The sequence below is a fragment of the Epinephelus lanceolatus genome, chromosome 17 (genome assembly GCF_041903045.1).
Source record: "Epinephelus lanceolatus isolate andai-2023 chromosome 17, ASM4190304v1, whole genome shotgun sequence".
In the NCBI taxonomy this organism is placed as follows: Eukaryota; Metazoa; Chordata; class Actinopteri; order Perciformes; family Serranidae; genus Epinephelus; species Epinephelus lanceolatus.
In genome coordinates, this window is record NC_135750.1 from 5327990 (window position 1) to 5355956 (window position 27967).

The window sequence follows — 27967 nt, forward strand, 5'->3', positions numbered from 1 at the left end:
TGAGAAACCTCTGGAATTTCAACTTTGAGAGCTTCCCTCTCATTTTAGCCAACATTTGCAAATGTTAAATATACCTAATTCTTTAGAGGAACTTTCATTATCAAAGTCTAGAAAAACCACTTTCATGAGTTGTGTAAAGTGAACAGTAGAAAGAAAATCAAAATATGCACAGATGCAAAATCTGTGACGGGCAAATATAGATCATCCCTGTAACTTTGTTAATTTTGACACCATTTTTCCACAAACTAGGACTGGCCTGGATCCCTTTCTAATCAAAAAGTCATGTTTTATTGATCGAGCCCACAAACATTATGGGAACATGACCCAGTTTCTCTCTTCGTCTTTCTGTTTTGGATGAACTAACTGTTAACTTAGCCAGAAATTGTATAACTCAAGCCTGTAACTGTTTCTAATTTGAACATCTCTGTTTGTAATTTAGCAGAAAATGTTATCTCCGCAAGAAAGCGCTGTAATAACAGCGATGAACAGCCCTTTGTTTCTGCTCCTCATGTCTCAGAGACACTAAATTCAATTCGACAGCAGGAGACAAAACACACTTGACTCTAAAAAGAACTTTTTTTTTAATTCCTCAATTGTAATTTTTGCCGGACAACACAGTTCTCCTTGTGTCTGCATCCTCTGCTTCTCTCTCTCGACGTCCCTCCATGCATCACAGCCTATAGGCCAGCTGATTAAAAGCCTTCTGTCAGAGGTGAGCAGCCATTTTGTTGCAGGCGAACTCAGGGCTGGCGTGATTGGTGTGTTGATTTGATTTGCCGCTCAGTCACTTCGTATCCTCTGCGCCTGCCATCATTAAATAGGATGCTTCTCCTAATCAGATACACACACACACACACACACACACACACACACACAAACACCCTCTCTGACCATGTCAGTGACAAAGTGTCCTTTATTGGATTAAAATAGAAGTTGAAACGGTTAACTGTATGACCAACACACACACACACACACACACCCACCGAGGATGAGTACAGTCTATCTGATGCATCTCATTGAGGCAGTATCATGTTCCATACGATAAAAGAGAAGAAGGCTGAGTGCAGCTCATTTAACCAGTCAGGATGTCGACAGCAGTCATCAGTCACATGAGGACAATTTCGGCCGGTGGTGCACGGATTCATACACGGTTTGTTTAGGGCCGAGTCACACTGGCATTATCAGTAATCTGTGCAGTTCTTTTGCTTTGGGCTCAACTCAGGTGAACTGTGACATCTAATTTTGCACCACTGACCAGTTGCATGTTGACAGTGTTGAATGAATGAATGGAGACCAAGACAAAGATGACAGTGTCCGAAAAGGAGCAGGTAGAAGCAAAACTTGTATGTCCCTACCCCTTTCTTACATTTCTTCTTATAACATGTATATTAATTCTACAAATTCCCAAATTTATTTACAACTAATGTACATCTGTCTCCATTTACCTCCCAATTAAATTGATAAGTACGAAACCCCTCGTCTGTTCCACAAAGAGATTTGGTATGACCAAGCACACAGGTGAATATTGCTGGTCTGACTAGGCACTTATAGGTTGGATTTCAGGGCTTCCAAAATCTGGAACAGTTCACCATTCTGAACGAACATGGCACCCTTTTGCGTCGGTATGAGGTTCACCAGCCTGTTCTCATTCTGGAGTTGACCAATACCACCATTTTGCCAGTGATTTCAGCATCAGAAAACCTGACACCAAAAGCCTCATTTCGCAGCAGTTTGTAAGGTGGCTGGACTGAATCTTTGGTGATGTTATGATACGCCGCCGGTCGGCCGAACAACACCTGTTGCAGCAGTTTGATACACGGATAAATGGCGTCAGTTCATAACTAAGGATGCACCGAATATTTGGTAACCGAATATATTCGGCCGAATTTTGCAAAAAAACACACATTCGGTATTCGGTGGAATAAGTGAAAAGCAAGGCCGAATAATAGCGATGTGTTTTGATGATGCAATCAAACAGCGTGATTTGTTTTCCACAGAGCTCTACAGTGCGAGCATTCTACTCGCATGTGCGACTAAAAATAGTTTTGTGCGAGCAAAAGAAATCATTCAGGAGCACGCTGTGCGAGTACAGATTTCAACCAGCAGCAGAAACGAAAGGCAAATCCCGCCGGTTGTGGGTTGAACGGGGGTCACAGACACAGACAGGAATGTATTCCTGTCAAATACAGCGGCCATAGTTCTCTGCGGCGCAAGATAACGGCTTACTAGCGACGGAGAAGCCTGGCTGCAGGTCTAATAATTTCCTCTTCTTGGCGTCATGACTACCTGGACAGCCGAGCCGTGGCGGCACACAGGTATGTGGCGTATCAGAGGAGAAACGAGTCCTTCATATTTCTCTCTTTGTGGCAGGTAACGGTCCACAAACCTCACCGCACTTTAGGGACTGTTCTTTACTTATGAAGGGACTTGTCAGGGGAGGAGGGTGGCTGGTTGATTCTTATTTCATTTATTTATTTTATTTTGATCCCCCCAATGTTAATCACTTATTGATGCTGTTTTTGAAGTATGAATAAGTCAATAAGTAATTTATTCCATTGAAATATCATTGATGTATTATAGAAAAGTGATTTATCTTTTTATAAATGACAAAAGGCACATCTGCCTCATTTTCACTGTGGTATCATGATACTACTCAGAACCGTGATACTTTCACTGGTATCGTACCGTGGGTCCCAATTTTGGTACCATGACAACACTAATCTGGAGGGGGTTCATCTACAAAAACTAATGAAAAACTAAGCAACGGCATTCGGTATTCGATACTCGGTATTCGGCCAAGCGTTTAATTTTATTCGGCTTCGGCTTCAGCCACAAATTTTCATTTCGGTGCATCCCTATTCAAAACATGGCTAGACAGCACCTGTTGTGGCAATATGATACGCTGCTGGAGGGCGTCGGGTTGAAATGCTTCCTGTAACAACATAATATAAGGAGGTAGAAAGTCACTTTAGGGCAGTTAGGTGGGATGGTGGATGGGTCAAACAAACCCCAGACTTTCATCCAGGAGGATGAATGTATAAATGTTGAGCCAAACCTTGACGTTTTTTTCTAAACCCAACCACGTGCTTTTGTCGATGTCCTGGTGTTGGTTGCCACGTGCGTTTTTTTTACCTAAACCTAACCATGTTCTTCTGTTGACGTCCCCACGTTGCTTGCGGAGTACTGGTACGTCTACAGCAGATGCAGGAGAATACCTAGCACTCAAAGGGTGCCTGTGTGTCGGTATCAGACACTGAGGGATGTGACAAGTGTTGATAATTGACTAACTGGGAATGAGACTTGGCTGAAACAGCATAAATATTTTTTTCAAAAAATGAAAATTTAACATGCTAATATGCTGGTAACATTAGTAGAGACATAATATTTATTATCCGCCCACTGTTGCATGACAAAAGGTCCAATATTCATTAAAAAGTTGCAGAGAAAAGTTGCAACGTGAATTGGCCATCTGAGCTTGACTCAAGCCGGCTGATGGCGTCACCTGCAACTCAGCTGGTCAAATTGCTGGCGGCTGGTTTTAGAACATAAAGCATGTCTCCTGTTTCCGTCACTATGACAAATGCAGCTGTAGCCAGTATCTCACTATCACCATCCTCATTCATATTTTAAGAAGCTAGAAATTATATTCAGCCACAAAATAAGTCTGGAAAGCTGCAGATCTGAACAGAAGTACAGAGAGTTGTTGCATAGAGATGATACACCATCTCATCTGGTTGCATTGGTGTGAACCAGCAGGTAGATTGCAAGAAGTTGCTTGTTTCAACTCATAACATTGTGAATCTTTGGTCTGAACTGGGCTTTAAAAATGTAAAATGGATCAATGACATGATTGGTTTAAATCTTGTATACACTTATCAAGGAATAACTAACTCTTAGTGTGGTATGATGATGTGAAATGATGAAGTTTTATACTGCGTCAAGATGTAGTTCACACTTGTCGCTCATTTAAGGAGACATTATCAGGTTGTTATCTGCAGTTATAACACTGACACTTCAGTGAGTAACTGATGGCTGATAGAATTACACATGACAACACTGAGGATGATTTTCAACAGTAAACGGAAATGAAAAAGTAAAATCTAACTGATAGGTGATAAGTGGAGAGGCCCTGTGACTGCTGTGGGATGTTGTGTTTTCACAGCAGTTTGTTACTGGTGTGTTTGAGCTGCAGATTGATGCAGGAGTGGGCACCTGTTAAAAGGAGCCGCGTCTGTGAGCTCTCCTAACAAGTGCACACATATGGCAGCGCCGGGCTCATTTGCCTACCATGTAGGTGGAGGCGGCACTTGGCAACTGCTTCACTTTGGTCATTAGGTCCTCATGAATATGTAAATACTGAGGAAGAGTGTGTGGTAAACACATTTCAGTCCCTGGGAAATTCACATTAACAAGCTTATGTTAGCACATGTGTCCTAAACATTATTATTTACTGTAGGAATAAAACCAATAGATGTGAATGCTGTAGGGGACATACGTTCCTCTGAATTCACTGCTTCACAGAGAACTGTACATCTGCCTTGGACTGCTTAAAGCCTGTTGGATATGGAAAACACAAACCACCCAATAAGAGCCATGATAAGTCATCTGAACATTTCAGCCTCTCCAGGTTTTGGCAAAACACAAAATTGTGTTTACAGTCTTTGAAGTCCTTTGCTGAAGGCAGGAGAATCAATTAACGTGATAGCGCAATTTAGTATTTAAAAGCTGAGTTATTTACTTGAGAGGATTAATGAACAAATTAAGGGAATTGAAGCAAATACTCAGTATAAAAACAGGTAATTTGAAGGAATCACTTGTAATTGAAACACACATATTACTGATATGATAACACAATCACATATTTTCCCACCTTACTTCTGCTAGACTCTGTAAAAAAGTGTAAAATCATCCCAGTTGCCAAAATAAATGTTGGCATTGTAATGTTCTGCAAACCACAGATAGGCCTATGTTATATTTGCACAGTTCTAGGCAGCGGTTACATAGGATCTTTACGTTTCCACAATACTGCGGTTAGCTATGAGTGTAACGATCCATCGATCTTGATAGATGTATCAATTCAGTGATTAACAATCCAGCATCAAAGTGAAAACATGGATCTGTATCATCATCTTTAAGAATGTGTCTTTATTTTGAATCTCTGTGTCACCGTCGAACAGCAGCAGGCAGATGATAGCAAGCAGCTATGAGAAAGACAATGAAGATAAGGTTATTACTCACAAATGAAGTAGCAGTGGGGAAATATTTTGGATTAATGGAGAAAATACGGGTCAACAGACAAAGCGCATGGCATATGTTAACATTGTCATAATGAGATAAAATGCTCAGGAGACACTACGTACCTGCCTGGCTGCTCATCTTACTGCCGCTAACTTGTAGCGACAACACAGCAAGCTGAACTTTAGCTGAACTGTTTAAACAATGTTAGGCTAAAACAACGTGCATTTTGTGGAGACGCAGTGACCTAAACTAACAGTGAGGATAGAACAGGATAACTATAGATAATATATGTAATTCGCCAAGCTGTAAGTAAAGGAGAAAGTCCGCTAGCTACTAGGCTAATATATAAAGTGCAAAAGTGCCGAAGCTAATAATATGTTATCGTTATTTACGAGAATTGATGTGTTGTTTTGATCTCTTATGGCCAAAAGCAGACAAAGAAAGAGGTGGCAGCTTCTTCTGTATCTGATTGTGTTATATGATTTTATGATATTGTCTCATATCTATCACACCAAGCTGATGGATCGTTTGTGAGTGTCTGCCGCCTTCGTTGGTGCAGTGTGTCCTGTTTGCATCAGCTGTAGTAGGCCTTTTTTTTTCACCGATTGAGCACAATGAATTGGCATTCGCACAGTGGAGCTTATCTGTGAATGAAATCGCTCTGATTGGTAGTTTAGCTTAGCGCACGAGAGGAGAAACAGAAGTGAGGAAAGTAAACAAACAGCTAAAGTCAAGAGGGATTGAGACCAAAACAAACTTATTACATAAGTTCAGATTATTTTTCTTTAACCATTGAGCTCTTTAGCAGAAATGTTTTATGATGGTTTGTGATATTGTTTACTGGCGCAGCGTAAATATGCTCTGTTCTTTCAACACTGGATTGTGTTGTTAATGTGCTAACTGGCTAACTAGCACCAAGACAGTCTTGCGGTTTCCCGTTTTGAATGAGGATTACAGACGACCGCTGTCTGCTGGTTTGGAGGGGTAAATCCTGTCATGTAGGTGCTAGTCTCGCCACCAGACAATCAGAGATCTCCGCCTTCTGATAGTCTGGGGACACTCCTTTCTAAAGTGTGTTTAACACACCGGAGAAAACGGCCGGCAACAAAGCAGCGCCTCTTGCATTTTTGAAAAGGACATGCCCTCCCGGAAATGTGCGCTCCCGCTTTTCTCATCTGCAAGGAAACAAACGCACAGAGAGCTTGAAAATGGATGCCGAGAGATTTAACTCCGTTTTATCAAACGTGTGCTCAGTCCACAAGATTGTGGAAATGAAGGACTTACAGTGACTTTGTTTAAAACTTTTAACGCAGTCGGACTATGTTTACGAACACAAGAGTTCAGCGAGCCACCGAAGGACCGCCCTGTGGATTTACTATTGGTTCTGCAACGTAAGGAGTTTTTTTAAACTCTGAAATTGTATCTGCCCATCTAAACACAAAATCAGGAAGAAAGACATCAGTCTTTAGTTAAGCAAAGCGTTGAAAGACTGACTTGTGAGTCTACGTAGGTGCAGAACACACCCACTTGTTGGCCATCAATTTGTTGTGTTCATGTGCAACTTTTTGGCTGAGACACTTTGACAAGAAATGCTGCAGCAGGGGGCTCTCATTGCCGGTAGTTCTGTGATGCACACAGTAACACAGCAATGACTCGTTAAATCACAACTGGTTTTGTTTTTTGTTGGTAGAGAACAGCAGTCTGCATCTTGGCAACTGTGTAAGAAAAGAGGGTAAACTTTGGTGAGTGTTTGTAAAGTTAAAAAAACTCAGTGGACTTTGAGCTGACAGCAGAGTTGCTTGTTTTGTTTTGGAAGTGCACATATTGTTATTCTTTTTATCTAATTGTGGCATTAATTAATATTCTACTGTCTTTTTTAAAGAATAGCTGCACCCGGTCTAATTGTCTGCCAAGTGCCAACTAGTAGTGTCATGTTTCCCTGCACTCTCTGCAGCAGTGAAGCACTATAGTGTGTTACATCACAGGTGGGTGTGGTCACAAGTGCAACAGACCAAACCTGACCAGCTGTGATGTTGGCTGTTCAGCTATATGTTTTCATAATGAGGGGAAGTCTTCCTCCAAACTTCTGCAGCTATGCCTGAGTGTCTATCAGTGTTGTTCCACTGATGAACCGGCTTCCCAACTCATCACCTGCCTTCTACCCAGAGTATCTGAGCCCTGATGAGGAGAGTAAATGAACTGATTATCTTCACCTACCATCATCCTCTCCTTTGCTCCCATCTCATCATCCCCTGGTTCTCCATTTATCTTCTGCCTCAGCTCCTCTTCTCCCTCTCATTTCTTTTTTCACCTGTGTCACACTTCTCGTTTCCCTCTCCCTTCCCTTATTGATTAGCCAAACACTTTCTTTCATCCTAGGTTTTAACAAGCAGCCCTCGGTGCAGAGTTAGGGAAATAAAAGGCAGCCCGTTGCTGTCGCTGCCATGGGATTGTACCCAGAGGGCCACCGTAGGCCCTCAGTAATGACTGGACTTTAGAAAAGGGGGTCCTTGGAGTCCTCTTTCAGATTCCTGTTCCTCTCATCTTTTACCTCTTAACCCCCCCCCCCGCTCCCTCTCTGTTATTCTCCCACTCTCTCCTGTTGTAATTGCAGCTCTGGCTTCAATATTACAAAAATATCCCCCTGAACAGTCAGCTGACCTCTGATCTCAAAACAATTATATTTTATAGAAAAGGAATAACGCTGCTGCTGTTTGTATTTCTACCATAATGTGTACATTATCTCTGTGTTTATTTGTCTGAGGGTAAGATAATTCCCATATGTGCTCCTTTCTCTCTGACCCTTTCTTCCTTGAGTTGTCTTTTGTATCAGACTCAACTCTGTGTCAGCAGTAAGATTCATCACTCTGTGCTGCAGACGCTCCAATCTCCACATTAAACATTTGGTTTATTACATTAGTAACATTTATCTGTCTAGCATTGCAGTCGTTTAAATCTTGGAGGGGAGCATACTGAAGGATGCATTTCAATCATTCCCAGTGTGCTCAGGGTAAACATGTGGCTAACACTCCTTCAGTGTATTGATCTGGGGCCTTTACTGAAAATGCCTCCAGGCTAAAATCCCATGAACTTTCTTAAACTTAAGATGCAATCATATACCAACAGCACAACTGTAGTAGCTAGATTTCCACCCATGCAACTGTCATTTTCACAACCCGCGCCCACGTTGTCTACGTAGCAAATGTACTTGCCCATCTGTGCCCACATGGTGATTCTTAAGACTTATTTATACTCCCTTTATGTATGAAAATAGAAACATCTGTTTCAAAAATTGTAAACAACACATTCTCACTCCAGCCTCGTCACGTATTGACGTATGGTCGTGGACTTCTCAGGTCCACATACAACGTGCAAGGTACCCTGGGTGTGTTGGTTAAAGCTATAGTGCGTATCTTTTGTCGCCTCCCAGCGGATAATGCGTTATTGCAACTAATAAGCTGGCGGCACTTCCATGTACACAGAGTAACACTCGCCAGTTGCCACACACCGTGTAAACAGAGTAACACTCGCTTCACACCGTGTACACAACGCTACACAACATGGCGAACACCAGGGGCCTGTACCATGAAGCGAGATCAACCTTTCCTGGGTTACCCAGACCTATCCTGGGTTGACTAACCCTAACAATGGCAATCAGGATAATCGGTATCACGACGCTGGATATCAACTCGGTAACTCAACCCAGGGTTGCTTTATCAAGAGCTGTGAACACGCACGCAGTGGACCAATCACAATCATGAGAGAAGCGCAGCGTCACTGAGCGTCACTGAGCGTCCTCACAGAGCGCCGTATGTGAGGGGAAAAAAGTATTTCTCGTGAGGATCAGAGATTAATTCTACTAAAATATGAGGAGGAGAAAAGCAACATTTTTTTAGTGCATTTATTTCACACCAGACCACAGCAACCAGACAGAACAAACTACAGACACCAACATACCAATACAGCGACAGCACAGTTAGAAAACAACAACGCCTGGCCTGAAAAGGGGATGGACGAAGCATAGCTTTTAAATTTCCATCCCCCATTTACATACATACATAAAGACACATAAAGACACCATCAAGACATACATAACAACAAATAAATAAATAAAAAAAACAAGCAAGCAAACAAACAAACAAAAACATTGCGAACTCCTTCAACAGTCCTACATTTGTCCTGTATTTATTTATTTATTTAATTTAATTAATTTTAACCACCCCCATCTTCCCTACTGTACAAATCTGTTGTTTAAACTTTCTTTTAAACTCACTTAGGCTTTTACTATTTCTAATGCTTTCGGCCAAACTATTCCACATAATTACTCCACAAACTGAGACACTCATAGATTTAAGGGTTGTTCTTGTGAGCTGCTGTGCCAGTTTATGTTTACCCCAAAGGTCATACCTCTTGGCACTTTCCCTTTCACAGAAAAGTCCTTGGATGATAACAGGTAGTTGATTATGTTTCGCCCAATAGGCAATTTGTACAGTTTTTAATTTAATCAAATCTAGAAATTTCAATGCAGCTGCCCTCAAGAACAAGTCATTAGTATGTTCATTGTACTTTACATTGCAAACGATACGGATTGCTCTTTTCTGTAGGATAATCAATGGATGCAAATTGGTGTTGTATGTGTTGCCCCAGACCTCCACACAGTAATTCAAATAAAGAAAAACAAAAGCATAATATAGTGCAAGTAAAGACTGATAATTTAGTATATGCTTGACTCTTCGCATGACACCAACACTCCTTGCAACTTTGGAACAAACATTTTTTATATGAGGATTCCAGCACATTTTTTCATGGATTATCACTCCAAGGAATGTAGTTCTTCTACTTTTTCAATTATTACATTGTCAATTTAAATTTGAACCGGGACATCAGTTTTGTGTTTACCAAATAGCATAATCTTTGTTTTATCCAAATTTAGAAATAGTTTGTTCAAAGTGAACCAGTTTTTCAACTTGTTAATTTCATATGTGGTCGTTTCCAGGAGTTGCTGTAAATTTTCGCCGGAGCAAATAATGTTGGTGTCATCAGCAAAGAGTACAAATTTCATCACATTTGATATCAAACAAATATCATTAATATACAATATAAATAAGATGGGGCCTAATACCGACCCTTGAGGTACACCACAAATTATATCCCTACAGGTTGAAACATGATTATCTATTTGTACAAATTGCTGTCTCTCATTCAGATAGCTTCTCAGCCATCCTAGAGCAGTACCCCTAATACCATATCGCTCTAGCTTGCTTAACAAAATTTTATGATCTATAGTATCGAATGCCTTTTTAAGATCAATGAAAATACGGACTACAAATTTCCTTTTGTCAGTACAATTTGTTATTTCTTCAACCAAGTCTATTAACGCCAGAGCAGTTGATCTTTTTTCCTAAATCCATATTGGCAGTCTGAAAATAAGTTATATTTCTCGACAAATACGTTCAACCTATTAACAAAAAGCTTTTCTATAATTTTTGAAAACTGTGAGAGGAGTGAAATGGGCCTGTAATTTGTAAAATATGTTTGTCACCTGTTTTGAATAATGGGATTACCTTATCTTTTTTCATTTTACTTGGAAAAATTCCTGTCTGGAAGGACAGATTACAAATATATGTGAATGGTTTAACAATTCCAGCCATGACCTTTTTGATTATTGTCATATCAAAATCATTAAAATCTGTGGATGTCTTGTTATGACAGTTATTTAGTATGCTAATTATTTCATTTTCATCTGTTGGTTTAAGAAACATTGTATGCGGATTTCGCTCCACTAATTCCCCTGGTGAGCCGGAATTTTCCGTTCCACTCTCAATGATTTTTTCAGAGAGCTGGGGCCCAACACCCACAAAAAATTTGTTAAAACCTTCCACCACTTCCTCCATATTTGTAATTGATCTATTGTTTTCCATAAAGTAATCTGGGTAAAAGTTCTCATTTGTCCTACTGATAATGTTGTTAAGTACTTTCCATATGTCCTTCAGATTGTTTTTCTTACTTTCAATTAAATTAGCGTAGTAGTCCTTCCTGCAGATCCTCATAATAGTGGTTAACTTATTTGTGTATTTTTTGTATTTCAGTTCTGCCTCCTTGGTTCTATATTTAAGAAATTGCCTATGTAAGTGGTTTTTCTTTTTACAAGCATTTATCAGTCCTTTTTATCAGTTCGGTGTTGGCCTTGGCCGTGGCAGCTGCAGGAGGAGGAAACATGCGTGGCAACGCATAACGGGATGAATAATGTTTAGTTTTAGTTTAGATTAGTTTATTTGCACATAATGTTAAAAACAGACAGTATAAACAAAGAAAAGCACCAGAGAGGTCAGAAGCTACTAAAAGCTTATCAAAGAAATTCCCATGTCAAAACATCAATGAAGACACATAATAGAGAAAAAAAAAAAAAACGGGTGAGGAAAGAAGAAATAGAGGAGGAGAGAGGGAAAAATCAAGACAAAACAAGGTAGCAAATAAAATGATGTGTCGGTTAAATTACTCATCACTGGTTCAAGTAGCTACAGTACCTGTACCTGTACATCTGACACTGATCACACCCTTGAATCCCATGAAATCAATGCTGCGCAGATGAACTGCGTGTATTAAAATTATCGTCTAACATCATTACGTCTGATAAATTGGTCTTCTTTGTCATAACGTTATATATGCTACAATAAAGCTTAAAGCTGACGCCACAATTAAATCATATCAACACCAAATTGATAGTCTGAATAAAATCATCCTGATATTGAGCTGTGTTAGCAATTAACAGCTGCGCCGAAATATACCTAGTCTCCCTCTTTAAAAAACAAAAAGGAAAATCCCTCAAACACCATGAAGTGTAGACATGATAGGCTACGTTCCACATTTCCAGCAGCAAAGCTGTCAATTAGGCCCATTATCTTTAACAGGGATCATTTCCTCCAACAAAACAAAATGTCGGCACTAATTAATGGTGCTATTAAGTGTCCGCAAATGATCAGTTTCTTTCTTATGAAGGGGTGGGATGAAAGTTCGACTTCTTTCCACTCCTTTTTGAACAATCTTTTCATTGTCTGTTGTTGTTGCTTTCTTTTCTTTTTTAATGTTCAAAATAAACTTTCAAATCAAAATCAATCAAATGAATTAAACTTCCCATCATGACTGGGCTGCATTTCTGTCAGCGGAGTCATTTTTTTCCGAACAGCTGATTGGCCAGTGGGTGGTGCTTTTTATAGGATCAGATTCAACCCTGAACTTACCCTGCTCCGGAGCAGGATAGCCGTTCAGAGTAAGTTACCATGGTGATCTACCCCATTAAGAACTGAACCGGCTTTGTGAGACCAAAAACCCAGGGTTAACCCTGAAGTTTCCTCGCTAAGACATTAATCCTGCTTCGTGATACAAGCCCCAGGCCGCTAACATTACATTGCGTTCATAGCACAGTTTCCAAGAAAATAATAAAGTACTAGGTCCAGTACATGTAACAGCAACACATACTACTCATAATATAATTATAAACCAAGTCACTTACTTATCCAACAGCAGCAAGGCAACATCCGTGTCTGCCATCAGCCCAATTTCTTCCTTCAGGGCTCTCCCCCGAGGATAAGCGACGCCAATACAAATCCTTGTTTGCCTTCTCCGTCGGTCACTTTCCTTCTTTGCTAATAGACCTTCAGCCGAATGTCCAGGCTTTTTCTTTGTGGTAGGATCCACTTCTTAACCGTGTCTCGGCCGCTTCTCCGCCATGTTGCTTTCTCTTTCTACCTGCGCTCTACCTCTTGCTGTGACACTCTCCGCTCTTCCTCTCCCTCCCGTCTTGTTGTGAGGAAGCATTTCCTGTGCGCCAGCGCGGGAATGTCACCAGTCGAAATGCAAACTAAAAATGACATATATTGAAAAATACCGCGAGATGTTAGAGGAGCCGATCGGCTTAATCAGCATTGCGTCATCTCCTCTAGTAGTGGCTTGGGTGAAACGGACATTTACGGACCTGTAGAAGTTACGTACTATAGCTTTAACTCTGGTTCTTGTCCTGCCGCATTTCCCTCTGAGGCCACCCGCTGCCATTTAACTATAATGGCGACCGGCCATGTATTATGCTGAAGTTCAAGGACAGCTTTTTTCTGTGTCTGGAAGTCACTGCTCATGCACTCGAGTTTGACGACTTGGGAGTGACACAAGGGTTGCTGTAAACATCATTGCCCTCATACTTACACGTGTCCTTTATGATGGCATAGAAATAGCCAATATATGGTACTAGGGGGTGGAGTCAAAAGTTTCACACAAAAACAAATGAGGCCATGGTGGAGGAGATCGGCTACATTTCAGCGGAGACAGCATTTTAGACAGCCATGGTCTGTGAAGCCATTATACACATCCTGACACATGGACAGAGAATCTTTTTTACTATATTACCGATTCATTTCGTTCTGCCATTATTTTAAAGTGTTTGTCGTCTTCTACGGTCGAATGTCACTTGTACTATGCTACACTGCCTCCACAATCTCTGGTGGTACTGCTCCGTTTTGTCCATGTCCGTAAGCTTTCAGAAAACGTGCACAAATACGAACGAAATGAACGCAGAGTACAGGTGCAAGGCTTTGTCCATAAATGTCTCTGTCTTTGTATCTGATGTTGAGCATAAATGAGCCTTTAAAATGAGGTGTAGTCTGATGCATCGTTAGCACATTGTTATTTTGAGGCAGCAGAAAGTGATCTGGCAATTGATCAACATTAACCTGGTCTAAAGTTTAAATGACGCAGCATTTTCCTGCTGTTTAGAAGGCACATTATTCAGATAGTAAGATGCACCTACATAGGCGGGTTCACAACTTCTTTACACTCCGCTTGTTACACACACAGCACCATGTGGATGGGTTGCAGGTGGGTGAAATAATGCATCATTAATGAGGATGATATTAATGACATTCTGTAAAATGTGAACGTAGCAGAGATCAGAGCAGAGCTGCTGTCTGACTTGCGTTTAAAAGAGAAGCTCTGAGCATTTTCACACGAGGAGCGGCGTAACTTAATTGATTATTTCAGACGCTTAAAGTTTAATTCTGTTTCCTCTACAGTTTTTAGTTTTGCTGCTTAAATGCTATTAAATGCTTAACCGCTCTTATCACAAAATTGCTCGCGTCTTCATTTGCCGAATCGGTCATGTAAAAAGCAGTGCAGCAGGTTCTGGCGTACCTGGCTTTTAAAGGGTAACACTGATTTGTTGACTTCATGTCAAAATACACCTGTCATCAATTAAGAGACTAAGTAAAATCGCTTTGTCCCTTGTGCTTTACTTTGCACCCATTTAATGACCATTTTTGGAGTTGGACACGCCTTATATGCACTTGCACTGTGCACTTTGAGCCATGTTTCACAATCTTTATCAGACTTTTTGATCTCCTCATCATGATGTAATTTTTGGCTGTAAATGTAATAGCAACAGTGAAACCCTGCGCTGCCTTTTGTTTTGTTTAAAACAAATAATTTCTGTTCCAGGATTTTGTTTGTACAGACAAAACAAACAAAAGTTGTAGCTTCTGAAATGACCATAAAACAGATTTACCACCTCTGATAGTGTCTCAGTAGGAAGTGAACTTTATACGACGCAATATTGGATTAGATTGCATTAAATTTTGCATGGTACTCTAATTTGTTTTTTGTTTGTGTGTGTGTTTGTAATGTGTCAAACTTGTGTGTGTGTGTGTGTAGCTCTGCAGTGGATCAGGAAGAAAAGGGTGTGGCCTAAACAGCTTATTGATTATAGTTGTTTTTAACGACTGCAGTTGTTGTAAATTAAAATGATGGCTGTTGGCCGGAGTCGGTGTGAGGCTGGAAAGTGTGTGTGTGTTTAAGGGAGAAGTAAATTAGGTGGAATGTTTGAGTGTGTATTAATTGATTTTATTGACTTTAATGTTCACAATCTGTCCGCTGAGCCAGTTTGTGCTTTTATATCTCACCTGAATTAATAGTTTTTTGTTGCATTAGTTTCTGATCGTATGTTTATTCATTTTCTCACAGGGTATGTGCATGTGTTTATTTTCTTTTTGTGTTGCCGTGTGTGTTTGTGTACACTCATGATAACTCTTTATACTGTCAGGGGGTGATGATGTAAGTTGCTGCATTGGAAGCCTGAATGCAAAGCCAGGCTCTTTTCTCCCTGATGCCTGTATTAATGCTCCGTCCCTCTGGACCCAAATCAGCTTTTCTGCAGGTTTTTCACTGTCAGGCCATTTTACCTGCTGCAAAAATGCCGGTAAACCTCTTAAGCCCATTCTGCCCCATTTCTTTCTCTCTTCCATTCCCAACTAGTCTCAGAGGATTCACCAAAGACAAAGACACAGCCTTTCCGGCTATTAGGGCCATTTAAAGCTATCCCCATGTCGAACATGCTTGAAATATATTGCTGTCAAATGTACTGTGATCACTGTTTTTATAGTCCGTATTATGTGCAGCGCTGCCTTTTTTTTTTTTTTTTACACTAATTTTAAAAATGATCTTGGGAAGTTCACTTGTCATGAGGATCAGGTGAAGTCACATCGGTGGCCTCAGCAACACTTTCATGTCATCCTAAAGTTTCATAAAGGAAAATGTCTCTGAGTCTTGTTAGAGCCAATTAGAATGAAATATAGCAGCAGTATACAATATACAGCAGTGTCAGACAGGAGGATGCTGTCAAAGGTGCGGGCGATACTTCAGCATGGCTCTCACCCTCTCCACAACGTTCTGGTCGAACAGAGGAGCACCTTCAGCCAGAGACTGATTGCTCCAAAATGCACCACTGAGTGCCACAGGAAGTCATTCTTACCTGTGGCCATTAAACTGTACAACTCCTCCCTCTGATGATCGGACTCATTTGGCTACTTATAAAACAAAACACACAATATAACTACTCATTCTTATTTCATTTATAACGCTACAACCATTTCATTGTATATTGTATATATTTCAGATTGTCTACTTTACTGTTTTATTATTTATTTTATTTTATTGTCTACTTTAATATTTTATTTTATTTTATTTTAATGTCTACTTTAATATTTTATTTTATTTTAATGTCTACTTTAATATTTTATTTTATTTATTTCATTGTCTATTTTAGTATCTTATTTATATCTTCATCTTTCTCTTGTTTCCATTCATGCTGTATTTCTATTTCTACTTTGCACGGAGCACTGGAACAAAAACAATTTCCCCCCGGGGATTAATAAAGTATTCTGAATCTGAATCTGAATCTGAATATAGGAGTGTTCATCTCCTAACGTGAAAATGAAAATGAATCAAAGAGTGCAGGTCTGCCTGACAGGGCTAATTCCTTATGAAAGAGCTCTCTGAGACACATTTGAAGACATCAAAAGTTAAATTACAGCCTTATTATTCGGAACGTTTTAGATCCTGAACTTTATTTTACACCGAAGACAAAGACTTGACATTGACAGCTGAGTAAACAATTAAGTGTTACAACTGATGTCCTCATCCACGGTAATCTGGAGGCTGAACTCCATGTCATCGAGGCTGGCTGCTGCAGATGTAAAAAATAACAAATGTAGCTGACTTTCTTTGCCTCCACTCCGGCGATAGCCACAGCTGGAGGCATTATGTTTTGGGGTTTTCTGTCTGTCCATCCAATTCTTATAAATGCAATATCTCAAAAATGCCCTGAGGGATTTTCTTCAAATATGGCACAAACGTTCCCTTGGTCTCCAGGTTAGATTTTGGGCAGTCAAAGGTCACGGTCACTATGACCTTGCATCTGTCTCATTTTTGTGAATGTGATATCTGAAGAACATTTTGAGAGAAGTTCTTCAAATTTGGCACAAACATCCACTTTGAATTTGGTGGTCAAAGGTCAAAGTTTAAGGTCACTGTGATTACATCTGCTGCATTCTTGTGAATTGGATATCTCAAGAGCAGCTTGAGTGGATTTCTTCGAATTTGGCACAAACATCTACTTGGACTCAGCAATAAATTGACTAGATTTTGGTGGTCAAAGGTCTAAAGTCAAGGTCACTGTGACCTTCCGTCTGTCTCATTTGTTGAACACCATATCTCAAGAGTTTCCTCAAATTTGACACAATTGGACTTAAGGATGAACTGATTAGAGTTTGATGGTCAAATGTCAAGATCACTATGACCTCACAAAATGTGTTTTTAGCCTTAATTCAGGAATTCATACGCTTTTCACTTCAAGATTGAAGTGCTTGTGTTGATCCAGGACCACACTGTCAAATAAAAATAGTTTTAAATAGGCAATAGAAAAGGAGGGAGAATGTGTCCAGGTCTTTGCAACTGCAGAATGGCATTATTGAGTGCATTTACATGGACAGTTTAATTCCCTTTTCATTCGGAATGAAAGTACATTCCTCTTAAAAGTGATCTCGTAAACATCTAATTCAGAACGAAAATGGCCAATGCGATTGAAAATTCAATCCAACGTAAGGGGCTGGAATATTCCGTTTCTAATTCCGAATGAAAGAATTTCTCGCACTTGTATACACTCATTCCTCTTTCTGCGCATGCTCGTTTCCTTGCCCTTCTGGCGCGATGACGTCTATAGTGCGCATAGCAACGGGCTTAGATAGAGCAGTCAGACTCATTGCACTCACTGGTTTCCATTCGCCAAAGCACAGTCTTCTATCTCCCTTCTTCGACCTTCTACCTCCCTTCTCCTCCTCAACAGACGAAGCATTAGCAGAACAAGGTTGTTGTCGTACTGCTGCTTCAAGAATATAAGCAAAACAAGCCTGAAAAAGGCACTAAGAACGGCGTCGTCAAGCATCTTGTTATCCGGAGCGAAGACTACAGTGTTTTCTTCCGGTAACATCAGCCCCGCCCCCTATCCAATCAGAAACCTTCCCTGCCCCAAACCTTGCACAGACCCGAATAAAGGCGATTAAACTGATCTCCCGTTAAACCTCATTCGGAATGAAAATTTCTCATGTAAACTACATGGAAAGACTTTAATTCAGAATGATTTCATTCAGGTTTATTTCATTCTGAATGAGAAGCCATTCTCACTCTTAATGTTAGTGATCAATATTTTAGAATACTGGCAAGCTTAGTCGTTAGCATAGCCTACCAAGGTAGCAAGCTAACTTGCTAATATTCTACTCTATTGAGAAGTTTACTTGTTAGCATAGCCAATCTACTGAGCAAGCTAACTCACCTACCCTGCAGTAGCTTACAAAGTGTTTCTTCAATGTTGCTGAGGATTACTTGTTAAATTGTACTAACTTCAATTTGGAAAACTAGCTTAGCTCTGAAAAAGCACACAGCAGTTTTAAAAGAAGCACAGGAGCAGCACACTTATGATGTCAGAGGGCTGTGATTGGTTGATTGCAATGTTGGCACAGGAATGCGATGTCGGACGTTGATCCAGGAGCATGTCCTACATGGCAAAATCGCATTGTGCGTGTAATGTTTCTGGTAGTGAGTTGAAGAGAAGGACGACTCTCAGGGTTGTAAACTAATTGTAAACAGATTGCTGTCATGTAGCTGGTGCATTATTGTAGAACAGTGAGACAGTTTCACCAGAACTATTTAGTGGGTGTCCATTATCAGTTTTTAATGGACACCCTGCAGCCAACCAGAACAGAGTATTCACCCAGATCACGGTATAAAATGACATAACAACGTGAAAGGAGCCATACAACCACTTTTACATGCAATTCTTAAGGTAAATTGTGCTGATATTGCTTCTGTACTTCACTCAAATAACCTTTAATTCAGGACTTTTACTTTACTTTTGTCTTTTTATATATTTATTTCTACTTTTACTTAAGTAAAAAATCTGAGTACTTCTTCTACCACTGCTGTTAATATAGCAAAAGTAGAAAAACTGTGACATTGTTATAGAGCCACAACACATCTTAGAGCGAGGTTGGTATAGTAGGTCAATAAGAGGGCAACAAAGTGTAAGGATGGTTTGGTCCGATCTTGTGCCAACAGTCAGAATCAGATTCTCTCTATCTCATCATGCACATCTTCCTCTAACTGTGTAGAATCGAGGCGTCAGGAGGCTCTGATCTCTCCAACTGAAATATCTGCTCTGTTTTCTCCCTACGGGGCAGAAAAGTGAATGGAAAATCAATTATGTCTGTAATAAATAATCCTCTTAACATGAGGAAGTTTAAACATGTACAACAATGGCTTTTTAGGAGTTTTTATAGCTGAAGGCCAAAACTTTGCTCTGCCGCAGCAGGGTGCATCTCACACACTCTGAGACACACAAACAGGAGCACACGTAGAGTCAACACACACGGCTGTTGATGGAGACAGACTGCAGAGTTATGTTTTGAGGGATGAGATGAGGTGAGAGGTGATGGGAATGTGTGGGTGTGTGTGCTGATGAAACAAGTGGAAATACGTTTAACACTTTAATTTATTTAGTTTTATTTTAATGGTGCAGCATATAGTGTATCGTTTTTAACATATATTGAAAAATGTTTCTATCGTATGATGCTTTCATTAATCAGCATAAAAAGTTACATTTAAAGGTTCAATTAGTTCTGGTGGTATTTATTCATATCCTTCTCTGAGATTTCTGCCGAAGCCGCAGTACAATTGAGGTGAATGCAATTTCCTGGGAGCCTCATTAATAAGATTAAAAATCCTTCTTTTGAAGAATGTCCAGATCGAGATAATCAACAACAACGAGTCACAAACTAACAACATAAATTACATTCTGTAAAATGTGTCACAAGGCCAGAGTGAACAAAAATGTGATCTGAAAATCATAAACTGAATTGCTCATAAGCAACATATAAAAGATCATCTTCGAAACAGCCCACTGGTGACACAGAGTTTTCACAGACCTCCCTGTAAAGTCCAGTTCAGACCGAAGATTCGCGATGAGATGAAACTGTTTCAGAGAAAAGTTGCAGCAGTGTGAACTGGCTGGTCTGAGCTCGATCCAAGCCGGCTGATGGTGTCACCTGCAACTCAGCTGGTCAATTCGCTGGTGGCTGGTTTTAGAACGTAAAGCACGTCACCTCTTTCAACAGCCAATCAGCTTGTAGTGAAGTCTGCTGGTCAAGTCAAAATGGCCGCAGATGGTGTGTTCGCTTGCTGCAGCAGGTGCTCCATCCCCACTGAGCCCTCTGTTTCCGTCCTCACGGTGTGCCGGTGTTGGTGGGTCGCTGCTGCTGCTGGCTGTATGTGCTTATGCCCCGCCCACAAACACATTCTCATTGACTGATGAATTGACACTGGTTATTTATATTATTGTGGTGTATTGATTATGAATACAGTCCATCTGATGCTGGTTTTGTTTCATCACTGTAGTATCTCACTATCACTATCCTCATTCAGATTTTAAGAAGCTACAAATTATATTCAGCCACAAAATAAGTCTGAAAAGCTGCAAATCAGATCAGAAGTACAGAGAGTTGTTGCACAGAGATGATACGCCATCTCATCTAGTTCATCTAGTTCAAACTTTAATAAAAAGTTTTAGAATGATGCCAAACAGCGCAACACAAGTCGTTGCCTGTTTCAACTTGTTAAGTCGCGAATTATTGGTTTGACTTGGCATTAAGTACGTTAGGAACTATCATAAGACATTAAAGGGTGGATTTTCAACCCTGGAATAAATGCTGGTATTTTACGTTTATGCAAACCACTGATATGTCACATTTGTACGTTGTTATGTAGAGGATATCTTGAATCTTTACCTTTCCTTATGTTTGAACAATCAGGGTGTCCGCGGGGTCTTAAAAAGTATTAAAAGTTAATAAATCAAATGTCGGAAAATTAAGGCCCTTAAAAAGTATTAAAAAGTCTTAATCGCGATTTTATGAAGTATTAAATTTTCTTGACATTCAGCTTTGACAAAAAGTATCCATGAATGTATAATTTATTTTCCTCTTCATGACTATTACAAACAACGATGTGTAGGTAGGCACACTCGGACTGCCACTCGGGGCTGTGCGCGTACCTGTGCGACATCACGCAACGGCGCCAAACAGAGGAGCAAAAGACAATAAAAAATCCATCTCATCTTATCTGAGTTCTGTTGTATGTTTGTGCTCCATAGATTTAATTTCAAACTACAACTGTTTAGTAAGTGAAAGATGCGTTGCTGCTAACGACAGCGTGAAGTGGCGATGAGGTCTTAAGGTTTTTTTGGAAGGTCTTAAAAAATTCTTAAAAAGGTATTGAAATTAACCTCAGGATTCCTGCATATACCCTAACAATGCTGTGGTTAATGTGCAGTTAGGTTTAGCACAAGAAACACTTGTTTATGATTAGGAAAGATGAGGTTTTGGTGGCACAATCCCGTCTGGAAACACAGGCATGTTTTGGTAAAGAACAACTGCTATTAGCGCACTATCCTGACCAGACATGGCGTGATGTCTTTGTTTAAAAACAACCACTTTTCATGGCACTATCACTAGTGTAAAAACAGCGACAGGTTGCTGAAAAACATTCATGTTTGGTGCCTGAATATCTGCAGCAAACACAGAAATGACTTGCTGAAAAGAAACTGGTTTTGTTATTTGTTTGTCTTGAACAGTGGTCTGCAGCTTGGCAGGTGTGTCACCTCGGTGACACGCCATCCAACGTGCCCTCCACCTCCCAGTGACAAAGTCAGCCCATCAGCTTTAATAATGTAGATATGATATGATTTAAATGTACAAATGTAATGTATTTGTAGTTTGCTGAAACGAGCAATTGCAACACCTTTTTTGGTGACTTTGCAGGTAATTTGGCACAGAAAAAAATTCAACACCATTGCGTAAGAAAAGAGGGTAAACTTTGGTGACCATTTGTCACCATTTGCTTGGCAGGTGTCTCGCCTCAGTGACACGCCATCCATCATCCCCTCCACCACCTAATGACAAAGTCAGCTCATACTACATCACTTTAGAAACATCGATATGATAAGTATAAGGTGCCCATGGTTTGCAGCAATGCCTACATTTTCTTCTGGCCACTGGGCTGGGACTTTGGTTCTGCAAAATCAGCTTACCTTAAAGATTTTCAAATGTCATTCTTTAATGTTTTGAAGAGCACAAACAATATCCCATTCACCTCCATTATATTTTGGGTTGAGGCAGATGATTGAGAGCCAGATAACGTAAAATCTCAGCAGCTCAAACCAGACACTGCCTGCGTAACTTAACACCAACAGAGCTAAGTGCCAAAAATATGATTCTGTTTTTTGTAATTTGGGTGAATTGACCCTTTAAAGCGATCCTGCAGCATGAGTGAGTCGACATGTATTACGTCTGAGGCTCAGGACAGCAGAGGGCCACACACTGCACCAACATCCCAGCACATAAAGCACGATGATGGATGGTGCAGTCAGTGGATTCAGTGGTGCTGTAGCATCCAGTCGGATTGTTGGAGTTCAGTTGAACAAAGTGCTGCAGAAAACCGGAGAGCACAAAAGGCCAGAAGCCTTTCTCACAGGCTAATCTTATAATAACCTACAAACCATATGGGTGATGGCACGTATTGTATTCCAAGTGTGTGTGTGTGTGTGTGTGTGTGTCAAGGAGATAAAGAACATGTGAGAATGTATTTGGCAGAAATAAAAATGTTGGCCTTACGTAAGAGGTCTGAACATTGGCCTTAGGTAAGAGAGATGTTCCTCCACAGTTATTGCATCAGTTTCACATGATGCTCTGTAACACATGTTGGGAAAGCAACGTTACATAAGGGCTTGCTGGATTTGTGGGATGTATAGTCAGAGTGTTTCGGTTGCTTTGTACAAAACTATCTCTACTACAGATATTGAAGACACTTGTACTTCTTAAGAAACTATTTGAAAACCAAATCATCTTATAATATTAAAACCATTTGCTTTTTTCTGGTGTGTGGAAGCAGATGGAAGAACATGATTAAGAACATGAACTGAGAGGTCGTGGTGACACTGTAATTCATTCTATTTGTCAGACCGATAATGAATATTCAAAAAAGGTGACAGATTGGTTATTTAGGTCAGACTGAACTTAAGGTTTGCTTGTCTAACTTTATGTACGTGTCATATTATGTTGATATATGATTTTGGTTGCTTGACATCAGACAAAATCGTCAACTTGCATCACTCAGTTTCCATCTTCAATCTGACATTGTGTCCAGTCTAACCGATCTCTGTGGGGAAGGGGGGATTCGACTTCTCCTTACCAACCACTACAGACCAATGTATTTACGCGAATGGATCGGCACCATAAGCACACCAGCGTACGCCTATGGTGCACAGCGTAGGCGGAGTCTGCACACCATTTAACAGTTATCATAACTGGCAGATAAGCCGGATCCACCACTGAAGTTCAGTGGTGAGAGCGACATATGTCACCATGATCATATGGCATGTACAAACACAACCAAGTCAAGGGAGATTGATAAGATCTTGGTCATGGACTTTCCACATCAACATACAGTATGACGTGCAAGGTACTCTGGGTGTGCTGGTTGTTGACGTCCTGGGACGCAGTGTCAACTACACCTTGTTACATGCATTGTGTGTTTTCAAAGTGCACTGTAGGAGGCCCTGGGGCAGACCCACGCTGGAGGTATTACATATCTTGTCTGCAGTGCTTAATTTGAGCCACAACGTACTGGAACGCATACCAGGATCTTTTCAGAAAATGCCCTGGTGCATTCCGGAACTAATTTGCATGGGTCTAGAACTTTTCACATCTAAAAACTACATACAGTATTGGCTGATGTCACTAGTGTTGCAGGGTGGAGTACTGTAGTGCTAGGGTGCCTCACGTACCACTACTGTGGGATAAGTTCAGAGTCCAATTGCAAGAGGGTGAGTGTCCATGTGCCATCCAATAACGGCACGCGCTGGTCGCCACCTGGCACTCAATATGCTGCTGTAGATGTTCCAGACATGTGAGTGTCTTTGAGCAGTGAAAATTATTATTTATTTCTTTTTACTTGTCGGCAGGGATTTGTTTTCCACAGAGCTCTACGTGCGAGCATTTTACTCGCATTTGCAACTAAAAATAGTTTTGTGCGAGTAAAATAAATCATTCAGCATGATGTGCGAGTAAAGATTTCAACCAGCAGCAGAAAGGAAAGGGGTTGAACAGGGGTCACAGACAGAATACGGTGGTCAAATAGCCTACGGCGGCTCCGTGGCGCAAGATAATGGCTTACTGGCAACAGAGAAGTCCGACTCCAGGTCCAGTAGCCTGCTTTCCTCTTTCATTGGCGTCATGACTGCCCAGTAGTACCTGGACAGCCGAGCCGTGGCACACAGGTATGTGGTGTGTCAGAGGAGAAACGAGTCCTTCACATTTCTCTCTTTGTGGCAGGTAACGGCCCACAAACCTCACCGCACTTTAGGGACTGTTCTTTACTTGTCAGGGGAGGAGGGTGGCTGGTTGATTTTTATTTTATTTATTTATTTTATTTTGATCCCCCCAATGTTAATCACTTACTGATGCTGTTTTTGAAGTATGAATAAGTCAATAAGTAATTTATTCCATTGAAATATCAGTGATGTATTATAGAAAAATGATTTATCTTTTTATAAATGACAAAAGGCACATCTGCCTCATTTTCGCTGTGGTATCCTGATACTATTCAGAACCATGATACTTTCACTGGTATTGTACCGTGGGTCCCAATTTTGGTACCGTGACAACACTAGATGTCACAACCATTCCATTCGGAGTTGCGCAGTGAGGCAGCTTGGGTGCCGCTTAAAAAAGTGTTGACCACCGACCACCTTTGGGAGTGGGGGAACACTGCTCTCTCAGAGGCCCAAAGTGTTCCCCTTCTTCTAATTTTACAAATTGAGCACTGCTTGTCTGGCCTGGGAACACCTCGGGATCCCCAAAGGGGAGCTGGAAAGGGTTGCTGGGGAGAAGGACGTCTCGAATGCTTTGCTCGTCCCGCTGTTCCTGCGACCCGACTTCAGATAAGTGGTTGAAAATGAATGGTTGGACTTCCATTTGTACAGTTTGCATACAGTCTCCTTCAAGATCAACACACTACATTGGGACAGCATCGCAAATTGATGTCTTTTCCTTCAACAATGGGAAAAAAAGTACAGGGTTTGGCTTGTAATCATACAGGCAGCAAACACAGGCCTTCAAGGTGAAAGGCGGTGGTTGTTGTACCCATCCACCACCACTTCCAACCACCTACTCAGACTTCCACCCCCTTAACTTATGTTGTTGTCCCGCGGCGTTTCCCCCGACACAGCCGGACGCCAGTAAACAATCATGGCGACCAGCTACATATCATGCTGATGTGAAAGGACGGCTTTTTTTGTCTGTGTTTGACACCAGAACTCTCTGGCCATGCTCCGTTATTCGATGACTTCAGAGTGAGACCAGGTTGGTCATTCAGGCTTACATAAAGTGATATTGTGAACAACATTGTCCATGCAGGCAATACTTTGTCAACCAGGAAAACTACCATGGCTTTTATTTTAGAGACTGACATTGCTGTTTGTTTTGTCAGTTTACAATCATGGTCGCTGCTGCTGGCTGACAGATTACATGCCATTTAGACAGTTTTCATGGCCCTCGCTTTTAAGCAAAGCACTCGTGCACTGAAATGGAGTGGACCCAATCTAACGTTATTCCAAGCTGGTGCGTAGCCATGCCAACATGCTTGTTTTGCAGGGCTTTTAAGAGTGGAGCAGAGCAAAGTAAAAACAAACTATCATGTCGAGGCAATCTTGAGAAGACACGTCGATTTACAACAGCCTCAATACCAGTGTCTGTCTTGTCTATGGCGCTCACCATTGTTATTTCTGCTCATTGGTTCTGGCACTTGGCTTGACAGTATCTTCACAATGGCATTAGTCTCACCCATAGCTCTGATTGGCTCATTGAGTCTCACCTCAGCGTTAATTGATTGTTGTCACAATGCCAGATGATTCAGCCAACTCCAACTTGGTGGAGTGGGCGGATTCAAAGGTCCGGACCCAGGAAATGATTTTGTTTCTGTATGTGGGTGATGATAGAAATTGAAAGGAAGATAAAATAGACCACAAACACGCATTCATGGACACAAACACAAAAGATAACCAATAACTGAAGCCTATATGCCAAACATTTTAAATGTGAGGATTTGCCACTTTTGAAGACGTCACGCTAGGCTCTTTCATGTTTAAGGTGAATCCATGTGCAGAAATGAAAATAAAAAGTTACAGTATCAATGGAAAAATCTACATTTAAACTGTCTCTCCTGGTCATAATTAAGCATAGGACCACTGGGTTTAAACTTTACTGATGTAAAGCAATCCTTTGCAGCCTAAGAAAATACTCAAGGCCCTCTTTTAGTTTCTCTGCTGCGTTTTTTACATTTATTTTTGGACCACAGATTTCAAAATGTGCATTATGTATTAACTGTATATATTTTCTAACCCTCTGTGGTCTCTCCCTTCTCCAACAGATTGCCTTCTCTCAGCATAACAGCATCATGGACCTGGTGCAGTTCTTCGTCACCTTCTTCAGGTGAGTTTTCCCTCACTGTCTTATTTACTGTATGTTTTGTGCCGAGTGTGCAGCTGCTCCTCGCAGGGCTTTGCTGCTCAGCGGTTCAGGACCCAGAGGCTCTTTGCACAACTGGGCCATAACCTGGACTCATTGAGTTACAGTAGATGGCAGCAGCCTCAGGCAAGACACTTAACCCCCACCTCCCTGGCAATCTTCTGCTTCTGCTTAACAGCAACAAACAGAAGTGTTGGGCAACGTCAAGGTGTGAGTGTGGTTGCTGAGCACGAGCAGCAGTTTCTCAAGTGCTTCATTTTATGCTTCAGAAAATTGGGGGGCTGTTCAGGAGGAGTCAACAGGCTGAACAGATATGCTTTCTGTCTTAACACACCTTAAACAGTGTATATCCAGACAAACCTAAAATCGATAAGACTGAAGGACTGGACGGAGGCCATCATCAAAAATGCTCACATGTGCAGCGCACACTTCATATCAGGTTAGGGAAAAAGTATTTCCTGTTGTAGGGATGAATAAGGTTATGTGTATTAAGGGTTATCATGTCCACCTCATCAGAAACTGGGGAGGGATTAAGAGGAATATTGGATTTCTCTGGAACGCTGACTTTTTAGCACATTAGCTAACGTTAGCTTCCATAGCAAAACAAACAAGTGTGGTCCTCCTTTGTAAGATTGGCTTCCTGTGACATCATCCATCCACTGAGTGAGAGCATACGGGTCGGCCAGTCTGGTCCCGTTGGTCAGTGTTTACTTATTCAAGTAACACTGGCGGTCCCGGAGAGTGAGCAGTGTTGGGTAAGGGTTACTTTAAAAGTAATCAAAGTACATTACAGCGTTACTTTTTAAAAAAGTAACCAGTTACTTTACCGCATTACTCCCTGAGTAAAGTAACTCAGTTACTTTAAAAGTACTTCCAACGTTACTCCCTGAGAAAAGTAACTCAAGCACTTTTAAAGTACTTTTGAGTATTCTACATTTCCTACTGGGCAATGGACCACAGGGCGCTAAGCCTACATTTTTCTGTCTCCAAAATTAAAGTTATGGAACACTTGCCCTTCACTAAGATCCAAGTCTCCCATCACAGCCGTCACTTTGACCAGTAGAAACACAGAGCGATCTGCTGCCGTAGACAACTGTAGCTATGACAACAACACCCCAGCGTTTTTAATATTTCCTCTAGGGATGTTACCACACAGAGTAAAAGGGGGAAATGATGGTGTGAAACAGCAGAGGCACTTTGTCAACCCGCTGAGTTAACGTTACTGTCATTAGCATCAAGCTAGCAAACAATGGTACATCATCACGGTCAGACATAAAGTA

At 40.9% G+C, this 27967-nt stretch overlaps 1 protein-coding gene across 3 annotated transcripts in view; it reads left to right on the forward strand.

Moving 5' to 3' along the window:
* Window positions 1-27967, forward strand: part of atrnl1a (attractin-like 1a) — a 445178-nt gene that overhangs the window by 220081 nt on the left and 197130 nt on the right. For all 3 annotated transcript variants that reach the window (XM_033643351.2, XM_078160934.1, XM_033643359.2), the window contains one exon: window positions 26590-26651. In XM_033643351.2, the coding sequence (XP_033499242.2) occupies window positions 26590-26651 (62 nt within the window). The remainder of the gene's footprint in view (window positions 1-26589; window positions 26652-27967) is intronic.